At 32.7% G+C, this 12,998-nt stretch overlaps 1 protein-coding gene across 6 annotated transcripts in view; it reads right to left on the bottom strand.

The window, feature by feature from the left end:
* The window catches only part of CEP350 (centrosomal protein 350), a 116,477-nt gene that overhangs the window by 81,742 nt on the left and 21,737 nt on the right, over positions 1–12,998 (bottom strand). For 4 of the 6 annotated variants that reach the window (XM_036234556.1, XM_036234555.1, XM_036234557.1 and 1 more), the window contains 5 exons: positions 11,250–11,335; positions 10,263–10,309; positions 8,461–8,572; positions 7,483–7,642; positions 4,114–4,736 (listed from right to left, as the gene is read on the bottom strand). In XM_036234556.1, coding sequence (XP_036090449.1) covers positions 4,114–4,736; positions 7,483–7,642; positions 8,461–8,572; positions 10,263–10,309; positions 11,250–11,322 — 1,015 coding nt within the window. In that variant the 5' untranslated portion in view covers positions 11,323–11,335. The remainder of the gene's footprint in view (positions 1–4,113; positions 4,737–7,482; positions 7,643–8,460; positions 8,573–10,262; positions 10,310–11,249; positions 11,336–12,998) is intronic. The other 2 variants (XM_036234558.1, XM_036234559.1) reach the window with 1 other exon arrangement.

Genomic DNA, 12,998 nt, shown 5'->3' on the forward strand with positions numbered 1-12,998 from the left:
TATAATTACCATACTATAAAATTCACTCTTTTAAAGTGTACGACTCAATGGTATGCAATATATTCGCGAAGCTCCACACCTGTCAACACTGTCTAATTCCAGAGCATCTCGTCACCCTGGAGAGAAACCCTGTATACATTAGCATCGCTCCCCCCACCACTGTTTCTATTCCCTGGCAACTGCTAATCCACGTTCTATCTTTACGGATTTGCCTATTCTGGACATTTCCCATAAATAGAATCATACATGTGGACTTTTGTGTCTGGCTTCTTTTACTTAGCATAACATTTTAAAAGTTCATCCAATATATAACATGTATCAGAGATTTATTCCTTTTTATTGTCAAATGAAAATCTATTGTACAGATATGCCGACATTTATTATCTATTCATCAACTGGTAGACATTTGGAGTGTTTCTATTTTTTAGCTATTATTACTAATGCTACTATAAACATTCATGTACAAGTTTTTGTGTGGACACGTGTTTGCAATTCCCTTGGGTATTTTACCTAGAAGTAGAATCACTGGGTCATATGGTACCTCTATGTTTAACTTTTTGAGTAAATGACAAATTGTTTTCTAAAGTAGGCTGTACCATTTCAAATGCTCACCAGTGACGTATAAGGGTTCCAATTTCTCCATATCCTCACCAACACTTGTTATTGTCTCTCTTTTTTATTACGGTCACCCTAGTAGGTGTGAACTGGTATCTCATCACGGTTTTGATTTGTATTTCCCATATAACTAATGATTTTGAGCAGCTTAATAGGCTAAGAGAGTAATGCATAATTAGCTGCCACATAATGTGCTAATATTTTCCAAATATTATTTGGAAAAAGTAAGCTTCAGTGAGATAAAGCAATATATACTTGTTCGAAAAGACTAGGAATGGAGAAACTCTAAATGATAAAAAATTTTAATCATAAATTATAAATTTCAGAGTAGCAAACTATCCTTCTCAAGACTAAGAGAGACTATACTGCTGCTGCTTCTTTACTCTGAAGACAGGCTTTAACTGCCACCATCTGTCTGATTTTGCCTGTGGCTAACAAATGGACAAGCTGCTGCCTACATAGGCAAAATACACTCGAAGTGTGAAAAGTAGGTCTTTAAAATACACTTGCTCGATTTCCCAACAAACATTACATGTATGCTTTTTCCTAGGAATTGCCATTCTGATTTTCTACTTCAAATTCATCACCATTTAAGAAATACACTAAACTTGGAATGTTATTTTGCAAAATAATAATGAGTACAATAACCAGAATAGTACAAAGATTTATATTTTCAGATGGCTCAACTTAACAAAAACTTGGCAGCCAATAAGTATGTGTAAAATTAAATCACTATAAAGAATAAGCCAGAATCAAAAAGTGGTAAAAGCACTTTAGAGGTATTAGGTAAAAATGTACTGGTAAGTAAATTACATGTCTAATAGAAAATAACCTATTCAGCTCTTAGGCACAATAGCATAAATTTAATTTCACCTTATATTTGTGGCAAGGGGCACACAATTATGACTATACGTATATAAAGAAAAAATCTGTAAACACATTCGTGTTCAGTATATTGCAAACCACAGTTTGTAATAAGGAAAGTGTGGCAATTCTATGCACATCTATCGCTATCTCAACATTTCTCTTCTTACATTCAACCCTATCATTTTTTCTCCTCTTCTCTTTAGGAAATTTTTATCTCTATGGGAGTCTTTCTTTATTTTTGCATTTTTACTTATAAGTTAACTTTAAGAAGCTTTCAATATCTATATCAGTTTCTCTTTCTGTCTCCCAGTCTTTATTTCCATTCTTTATCTACTTTTTTACTTACTAGTTGAATTCATTAAATAGAATAAAAAGTCTACTGTGTACTTACATATGTCCAAGACACTGTACTAAGCTCTGAAATAAAATAAGAATGACCAATATAGGTTCTTAACCTTCATGGGCATTTAAACCAGGGAAAAAAAAAAGATATCAATCAAATAAGTATAAGAAAGAATCACATAAACACTGTTCAGTACTTCAAAATTTAAAGCAGAATCATAGAACACTTTCTATGTCTCCTTAAAAAAATAAAGCACACAAAAGCATAAATGAAAAACCAAGTCTAGAATGGGATTTTTTTATAACAACTGTATAAAAAAAAAAGAAAATAAATACTCTTTGTCTCTCTCATTTGTCTGAGTATGCAAAAATTATCTCTGGAAGGGTACACAAACTGTTAACACAAGTACCCTCCAGAAAGGGGGCCTGGTGGTTGGAGCACAACAGTTTTGCAAGGTACACACTTTTCATCTTCTGACTTGGTGAACCAAGTAAATTACATATTCGAACAAATGAAACTGTCAGTTCAGCATAAAGCATATAAAGATATTTTTAATTTACACTACCAAAAAGGTACCAGAAAAACAGTTATTCATTGTTGAAAAAAAAAATCCATTGCTCAGGACAGTTGAAATCATATTGTTGTAATTTCTCAAATGTATGCTACATTTCTTAAATTAACTCCCCCAAAGTAGTATTTATATTTTATTATGAAAACAAGCACATTAAAATTTTAGTAAGTAAAAGGAATATGCAAAATCTAATCACCAACTCAAAAAAAGTTACAGCTAAAATTTTTATTCTGATTCTTTAGGGTTATTTCTTTTTAACTTTGATTTTTATAAATTATTAAATAAAATATGAATCCAAATTGACCAACTTAACTTTGTCTTACTGGAATAACTGGAATTTCAGAACTTTAACTTCTAGAATGAACAAACCTTAAATGTATAATCTGCATTTAATGGTCTAAGTACAGCAAAAGTTTTGGATAATCGCCATCAGAAACAACAAGAGCACTTTGACTCCACTATTTGCTATTTACTATGTCAACGGTGTGGACAATTAATACATGATACAAAAGTAACTAAAAGGATATAAAAGAATTTTATTAATAATATGTTAGACCAATCATAGATAACAGCCATTATTTTCAGTATTCTAAACTGCTCATAATTTTATGACAAATTAGCTAGAATAAAATGCAAATTATCCATTTTTATCTTATTCGCAATGACGATCACTAGCAAAATATAGTAACACAAAGTAAAATTGATAATTGCTCAAACTGTATATAGTACGATTTGTTCTGCAGAAAAAAAAAATGATAAAAGACACTTTAGGGCTATAAAAAACTACTAAAGTGGTCAGAGAAAAATTAGACTTGGTAGAAAAATACAAAACAAAGTTGATTACAGCAAAAACTGTCGTAGCTTGTTAATAACTTAAAACTAAGAGAAGAAATAAATCTTGACAATATTTCAATCTTCATACATTTATCTAGAAAAATTTGGGAAAATACACACAAAAGAAAGGTTACAACAGAAGTTTTAATGACAAAAGTCTAACTAACACAGACTAATCTGATCAATGAATTAGCTCTTTATTAAAAATTTGACATGTATGACCCTGTAAAAATAATTTCAGGAACATAAAAATACAAACTCCTTAAATCTAGCATACAGAAAAACTTAAGTGGCTAAAATGAGAAATTCTCTCTGAAAAGCATTTTCTCAGTGGAAATCTACCAATATCTGATTTAAATATTTGTTTTCTTAAAATGGGGAGAAAAACGCTTAGTGTCAAAATTTTAAAGTTAAAATAACGGAAATCAAATGTCAGTGCCAAAATATTCTATACCCAAATTTTAACTGGAATTGACTAAATTTTCTTTTAAATATTACTTTTGAAAAAAATTTCTAATAACAAGCCAAATACAAGAGCAGAGTAAGATCAATATTCTTTCAATTCTCTGAAAATGTACTTTTATTTCCTCTTTTGTTCAACTTATCAAATGTTCATATAGTGGTTCACAAACTATAAGAATCTCTTGATGGACTTATTAAAAATTTCAGTGCTGGGAATCGACCCAGAAATTCTGGTTTAGGTCCAGTGTAGCGATCCAGAAATCTGCATTTTTAACCTGCACCTTGAATTAATTTCTTATGCACTTGATGTGAGAATCATACTTTGTTCTAAAGATGATCATCTCTACTCAAGTACATCCTAGGGAGAAATGAGGACAAGGAGGCAGAAAGAGAGAGGAAGATGCAAAGACTGTTTACAAACCTTTATATGCTGGAGCAGGTGGTGCTGTTGCCACTTTCCTGACTTTTGCTGTCACTGAGCTATCGACATTTACAACCATTACTGGGTGGTCAATATGACCCAGATTCTGGCCCCGGCCATTTGTTTCTTCAGAGTGTTCCCACTGTTTCCTAATTCGCTCCTTGAGTTTTTCTAGCTTGACATCATGTTGTCGCCGCTTTAAGGTATCTAATCTTTGGGAAGCAGAAGTACTAGTAGAAGATGGAGAAGAGTCAGTTAGTCGTAACACTTTTGGATCAACGTCATGGCCCATGTTACTGACAGCAGCCTTCAAATTGTTTTCATTTCCTTTTGTTCTATTAGGCTTTTCTTCCTCAGTTCTCATAGAAGCTGCCATCTTACTCAAACATTCAGAATTCTGTAATGCATCGATTGCTGGTCTATCGTTTAAAAACCTAATAACAGTATCATTGATGACAGATGACTGGGAACTCTCAAAATCACAGCAGTGTACATTCCGTTCTTCTCGACTGCTTATCAACCGGTTCCCATTCTCAGGCTTTTCTTCTTTGACATCCACGCAATATGCATGCTTTGACTCTAAAGGGCCGGGACTTATATTGGAAGGTGTGCCATGAATTTCCCTATTATTAAAAAATAACAAGTTTTAAATAAAAAGTACAAAAAACAGACAAACTGAAACCAGTCATGCAAATGGAAACTCTAAGCTAATTTTAGAGACCAAAAAAAGAAAAAAAGGCAGAAATTTCAATGGGTTAAAAATAATAAAATAACTATTACTAATATTAAGATTCAATGTTCAATGACCCCCCTCTAGCAAGGTCTAAATCATAATATGCATATTATAAAATACAAAAAATGCAAAAGATGTGTGGAGTGATTTCTTTAAGAACCCCAGAAAATAGGATTACAATTGACTTTGAATATTCACTTGACACCTTTTACCAAAATGTACATGATTCATAAAAAAATAACCAACAAAATTATATAAGCAGACATGACAACAATCTGGACCTGCGATGTCTGAAAGAGTGGATATTAGCCATATATGACTATTAAGCACTTGAATGTGCCTAGTCCAAATTGTACTGTAAACCACATATCGAGTTCTAAAGATCTAAAACGACAACAATAACAAGAATGTAAAATATCTTTATGTGTATCTGACTACTAAAAATGTTTAAATTACATGTGTGTGACTCATATTAATGGGTCTACTGTAGAGAACTGATCAAGATGTTTCACGTAAAGGCATAAAACACTACCACAAAAATTCTTAAAACTATGACTCTATTACAGCATAATATGGTAATTATATCTATTATACCTATTATGAGTACATGAGTATGTACATTTTTCTAAGAAGATAGTCTACAGCTTTCATCAGATTCTCACTAGGGTCCATGACCCAGAAAACATTAGATTCTGTTCTGAGTGTTGATTATTAAATGAGATGGGGGCTGAGATCTGAGTCCTGTAACTTCTACTAGATATCAAGACTAACTATAATTATTTTCATTATCTTAACTAGACTGTAACAATCCAGTTTAAATGATTTGAGTCTAAAATTAACACATGTAGAGAATAAAATAAAGCATAAAAAGATAGGTTACATACCATGTCCCAATCTTAAAAAGGACAATCGAACAGGAAAGGACAGATAAAGGGAAGGAGAATTGTCACAGTTTTTCATTCACTCACTCATTAAATATTTGCTAAACACATATAAGGGTGTTCACTATACAATTGTTCGAACTCTTCTATACACATAAAAATTTTCATAATAAAATGTTGGGAACAAATACTGATGAAATACTTAGTAAATGACAGGCATTAAGATAACACTTTGAGAATCATATAAATTTATGGCCATAAACTAACGTAATGGACAGATATGAAATCAAAATATAATACAATATGAAAATGCTCTAATAGCAGAAGTTATAAAGTATTATAGGAGCATAGAGGAAGGGTTAAATTGGCTAGGGGAATAGAATGGAGGTAGAAATAGATCTCATAATGTTTCACACAGAAGGTGTTAAAAGATGAGTTTGAAATAATGAATGAAGTTGGCCAGGTAAAGGGTGTTCTATTCGCAGCTATCCTACAGGTGTATTTTTCTTTTCTTAAAAGACAGGCATTTTACACAATTTTAAATCAGGTAGTATACTCAGCAGGAAAAACATCAGAATATAAATAGTAATTTAGCTTCAATTCTAATAGTGATTATGTTTCTAGGCAATTTGCTTCATGTTTTTAGAGTTAAAGATGCTGAACTCTGATTCTTTTTCAAATTTTTCCTTTCTCTTTTTCTAACCTATGTACTTTTACCCAAGTTAAGTGGCCTTCTCTCTACATTTTTTTTCACCATTTTTATCACTTCAATACTAGTGACAAAGCCTAAATTTGTATTCCTAGCCCTAATCTTTCCGTATACATTCCTACCAAATTTTCAAATGCCTACTCAGTATTTTTACTTAGATATTTCAAAATCGCATCAAACTGAACACATTGAAACTGAAGTTATAATCCACTTCCATCTCCCAAATTATCTCTCTCAAATTAATGAGTACAAACATACACCCAGTACTATCAAGCACCATCGTGAAACTCCTTGAATTATTGATTAACACTTCAAAATACTAAAAATGCTTATAAGTGAAAGAAATATAAGGTCCAGTGTTTATTACTTATTAATATTTACTATACTAAGAACACAAACACATTTATATCATTAGTAAAATGTCCCTCAAAAAATACAAAATTTGATAATTTTATCTGTTGAATATCCTAAAGTATTAGCTAACAAAAACACAAAGCAATTTATATTATCCATATTATCAAAACTCAGACATCAAGCTTGGACATATCTGACTAAGTTGCTGAAAAGAGCCACTGGCAAAAAGTTAAAACAATAAACCAACTCCCATTCTTTAGAAGAAAGAAATTTTAGGTAAGTGATTAATAGAAGAGGAGGAGGAGTAGGAGGAGGAGAAAGGGAAGGGAAAGAGGAGAAAGGGAAGGGAAAGAAGAGGAAGAGGAAGGAGAAGGAGGAGATGAAGAAAATTAAGCCATACAAAGTTCATTATGTAGAACACACACTATTTTTCTGTAGGAAACATATTTACAATGTGGTAGTGGCCTGGAGCAAATATTTATTACTTCTTCCCCCAAAATATTTAATCTAAAAGAGTAGAAAGTTAGTATTTCATATATATAAACTTTTTTTGCTTTTTTTTTTTTTTAAATGAAAAGGTAATAATACTAGAGCCAGGGTGCTATGAAAAACTCAGAAAATAAACTATAATCACACTGTAAAAATCATGGGTAGCCCTGTTTGATAATTTAAAAAAACAAAACAAAACTAACCTGTAAGAAGCCAAAGGTTCACGAAATTCCACATGATTATTTTTCTTGACATTACTCTCCAGGGTGGTAGCTCTGAGAGGACTACGAGATTTCTCTTTTCGTGATTTAGAAGATTTGGAGGTTGGAGCATTGAGCCAAGAATCATCCAGGTATCTACCATCTGAAGGAAAGGGAAAGCTGTGAGAATATATAATATAAAATACAACTGCCTCTGAATTTGCCTAGTCTCTAATAACTTAAGTATCTATTATTTCTGGCATCTCTAGTTAGATATTAAATAAGTAGATGGAAATATTCTAGTTTTACTATAGTAACTCCATCTATAGAAAAAGACTGTATTCTGAGCAAATAATGCAAAATAAAATTCAACATAAAATTATTTTGCCAAAGGCTCTCATTTAAATAAAGAAGTATTAAATAAAACCCAACACACTCACAGGTTAAAAAAAAAAAAAATCAGTTTTGGTAGAAAGGACTAATCTGTATATTATGGTCCACTAACTAAAAAACACAGAATTGAATATATGAAAGGTAACCAAAGAAAATATTTGCACTGTGTCAATTTGTGATAGCATCTATAAGATAGATATTCCATTTATGATTTTAAACCCCCTCCCAAAATATAAATCTAATTAGGCCGACTAAATTTCAAAGTGACATACTACTGTACCTGAAAATTTTAAAAAAGGCACATATAACCCCCAAAGGCTCAAGATCAAATTCTCATCACTAGAAACAAATGAAAACTCATTGTCAAAGCTGATGCAGTGGTGCTGAAGTCCCTGATCACTGAATATGAGGCTGCTTCGTAACTACTCGGTACTAAAGAAAAAAACCTAAATGCTGATGATGCAGAGTCTCTGACAAGAGTTACTCTCTTGTACACAGGACCATAAGAAGAAATTAAATGGAAACAAAGTTAACTTCAAAAATTTATATTTAATATATTTATACCTTTATAAATAACTTCATACATACCTTTTCTACTTATTTTTCGAGTAGCACTTGCAGATTTCTTGGTATCCATGACAGAATCAAACACAGCTGTACTTGTAGGGGCTACTTCTAATTTGTTTTCAATGTGTCTCAGCTAAAGGTAAACACCATCACAACAAATAGGTTAATCCTGTAAATAAACTAGCTACCATCGATTCACATAGTTATTTAAAACTGTAATGTCCAATACCTTTCCCAAAAGTGGAAAAAACTCAGGAATGTTTTAATGAACAAAAAAAAATATTAGTTTCATTATTTACTACTTTAGCTATACTTACAACTGACAAAATGCTGCCCAAATTTGACAAGCAAATAAAAAAAATTATGAAGAATATCAGAGTTTCTATTTGTTTTGTTTATCTAATTTTTTGAGTTTTTTTAAAGTGGTACATTATCTGACATTATATTCTGCATATTGTTATGCACATACCTTGCACATTTTACATGCAAAAATCAGGAATAAGGCTGGACTAAAATGGGGGACTATTCAAACAGCCACAACATTTTATAATCTTATGTCTCTACAATAAGTTTCACAAGAAGGACAAAATTTACAAGACAATATAAGTCAACTTCTGGGATGACTATCAATGTTCTCAATGATTTTAAAAAGCAATTTCCCTAAACAGTAGAGTATGACATGCTTACAAGAGAAAACCTGGAGAAAACGGAAAAGGTATTAAAAAAGTGAAATTAAAGTCATCAAAATTCCACCATGGAGAGATAAAAACTTTGTATAAAATTCTGAATTATCTTTCAAATTTTTGCAGTGCGATGGACTCACAAAATTGAAATAATCCTATAATATTAATGGTTCTGTATCAGGCTTCGCCCCCCACCCCCACCCATTCACATCATGAGCCCCTTATCATGCTTAAAAATTCTTTTAAAAAAATAATTTTGAAAAACTAATAGTTCAGCTCTAAATCAGATTTGGGGATAGAAACTATTCCTACATAACAGATGTTATATAATTTTTATGCAGAAGAGAGAGAATATATATTGATGTATTTATGGGGCCAAACAAAACTGGACTCTGCAGTATGACCAAATCTAGGTTATAGTACCTTTTCCAGATTAGTTTTCAAATCAGTTCAAAAGATTAGGGAACAGAAAATACCATATCCAAAAAGTAAAAAAATAGGTGATTCGAATTCAGGTAGGTGATAAAAAAGAAAACAAAGAACATATTAGAAGAGTAATGTGCTCGGAGAGCAAATTGAAAAAAGAAAAGGGAAGGGGTCTTCCTCTGAAAGGACTACTCATTGCTAGCCAAATTTGGATTCCCAAACTCTAGACAAGGCTGGACAGAAGACAACAGGTTACCTAGTCATCCTTCTTCAGTAGTGCTACAAGAAAACCGTCTATTATTACCACAAAAAAGAGGTAACTCACAATCCATTCAAGAGGTAGCTGTTCCTTTCATTTCCTCTGACTCTGAGCCTTCTACACAGACACAGACTCACCTTTCCAAATTCATTGTTTTAAATCTTCATTTCAACATACCAAATGAGCAAATTTATTAAAGAAGAATAAAAAACAAATTATTTGAATATTTTATATGTCATAGTGTTAATGTTCCTGATATCTAAATTAGTATCTGGATTATTCTTTTACTGTTTAATAGTTGTCATTAATATTCATTTTGTAACATATGGTACATAACTTCTACTAAAACATTTAACTTTATTTTTCTACCAAAAAAGCACTATAGAAGAAACTGTATTCAATCATAACAAAAAATCAATTTTAAACCAGAAAAAACGGAAGCCATAACTACTTACAGCAGCCTTGGTCTGAGAAAGTGCATCCCACGATGTGGTTATATCTGCTGGGGAACATTGATATTCACTGAATCAGAATCTCTGAAGTGGACCTCAGAGCCTGCATTTTAATAAGCTCCCCAATGCACTTGAAAGTGAGAATCACTTTATTAGGCAGAACTTATTCCTCAGCAAGTGTTGTATCGTACAGTGAGTTAAAACATGGTTCTTCTCTCAACACATAGTTTAGTTCAACACAGGTCCCATCAGTCCAGAGGACAGCTGGACTAACCCCCACCCATATCACCATTAGACATCTCCAACAATTTACCACAAAAGAAGTGAATCAATACAAAATTTTGTATTGTATTGTACTGTATTTCACATTCTGATCTGTAAAGATTAGAAAATTACTCCAGACTTAGAATATTAGTAGAAACAAAGGTATAATCTATTTATTCTTTCAGATTAACAGACCTTCAAATCACAGTATAAAGCCACAATATTTCCCAAGTCATCCTTCTCTAGGATAAATATTTTTGTTTCTTCCAAAAGCTCTTCATGTGACATTATTTCCAGATCCCTCACAAACCCAATAATCTTCCTCCAGATGTACTCTAGTTTGTCAGTGTCCCTCAAAAAATATCATAATCTAAATTAAAGTTACTCCCAATACATCATCTAAAAAATTACTTTTGTTATCTGTGCACTATTGGTCTATAACTATATTAAAAGCTATATTATAGCATTTATTGATGTGAAGTCAGAATTTCTAAGAAATTGTATAAAACTAATTTTACATACACTGATCCTTTTTTAAAAAGAATTTTTTACTTTGCAAAACAGATTACCATAGCATGCCTTTGAAAACGAAACTGAATTTTTTAATTTAGCCACTTTCTATAAATCAAAGCTTATGTGTAATTTTCATTTATTGGTTAGCCCAAAATTTTATACATATGACCCAAACAAGGGATTGAGTTCAGTTTTTAAAAAAACAAATCATACCTTGCACAGCATCCTTGCTTTGAGAGCTCCTTGGACTTGGTAAAGGCACCTCTTTTGATTTGCTGCTCCTCATCCTGCCAATTTACCTGCAATCACATATCAGCATTAGATTCTCATAGGAGCACTTGTCTCTGGTGCCAAAAAGGTTGGGGACAGCTACTTCAACAGAATTGCTATTTCGCCTGTTTCTCCTAGCACTCTGTTCACTTTTTATAGCCCTTATCATTAAACACATACACACACACATATCATTCACTGATTTGATGAACATTAGTTGAACACTTACTGCTTACAAGCTAATGGAAGAGACACATAACAGTAGATAATGTGATGAGCATATACAGATTGGTCTCCCCACAAGGTTAAGGACTATATCTTCTGATTCATCTTCATATCAACAGAGCCCTTCGATGGCGGTGCTGGAAGCTGTTATGATCTCGATTTAAACAGCAAAGAATAAAGAGGAATCAAAGGCAGAGCTGCCAGTGAAAGGATGACTAGGGATGAGACGAGTAAATCAATAAAAGGGACAAGAAACATGATCACAAAAGTAGAAGTGGTTAAAAAGCTAGGTTAGGAAACTACTCATAAAAAAGAAAGAGAAACACAATTAACATACATAACTAGGCCAGTAAGCCAGGAAAAAAAAGAAACGGAAAACAGGAAAATGGAATTCATACACTAATCTAAGCATATATAGTAAACTACAAAACGCACACACAAAAAGCATAATTGCCCTTGCTGATGAGAATAGGGAAAAATGGGCTACCGGTGGCCATATAATAAACTGAATGTATGATCTCATGGAAACAATGGGAGTCATTAAATAAAAGCACATCACCATTAATGTGCAATGAATCAGAAAACTGGAGCAAAAGATAATGCTGTTGCTCTGGCTATAGCCAAGTAAAAGCCTTATTGTGATTACACCAAAAAAACAGCACAAGAATTATGTATAAACTGTACTAGAGGTTCATTTATTCACTCTCTGGACATGAACGAGGTAATGAGCAGTTAAACCGGAACAATAAAAGAGTGCCATCCAGATTCATTGAACAGCAAAAGCTACTCAGAAAGGGAAGAAGACGTTTCTTCCCGCTACTCACCCAGAACAAAAAATTAACTACTAGATCCATGGCTTCAACCTCACAAAAAAAAATCTTAGCGTTTCTTACAGGGGAACGGTGTGGCCCCAGCTGAAGAGATACTTAGTGGGAATCACCAGAGGGGCACTACAGCTAACTACCAGCTACAACTTAGCAAACACATCTACCTTGTTAAGAATCTGGTGTCAGCAATCAAGTTCCCTGATTCTGGAAGTATGTGATGTTGCTGGGTGCCCATCCTCAACAGACTTTAACTCTACCTGACCTATACTGAAACCCAGCAGCAAAGATTCCAAGATGCACAAGTATCTACTGACAGTAAGCAGCCAGAATCCTAACACAGAAACGGAAATAATTGGAAAGAGAAATATAAGCACTCTGTCCTAGCTTTTATTTGATTAATCCTATCAGGAGAGTTAATGCATTCCTTCTAAAACCCATAACTGTTCCTTCTCCTAAAATCCTACAGGTAAAAGTCAGCTGAAAAATTAACAGAATTTTTTTAAATGAGGGAAACATTCATATCCACTCCCTAAAAACCAAATCTGGCATAATCTCTTCTATGTTTTCCCCTCTTACTCTCCCGTTGTTAATATTCTCTTATCTGACTTCCTCTCTTTCTCACTTTTAATTTCCCTATTTT

Source organism: Rousettus aegyptiacus, unplaced genomic scaffold, assembly GCF_014176215.1.
Source record: "Rousettus aegyptiacus isolate mRouAeg1 unplaced genomic scaffold, mRouAeg1.p scaffold_m13_p_17, whole genome shotgun sequence".
Lineage (NCBI taxonomy): Eukaryota > Metazoa > Chordata > Mammalia > Chiroptera > Pteropodidae > Rousettus > Rousettus aegyptiacus.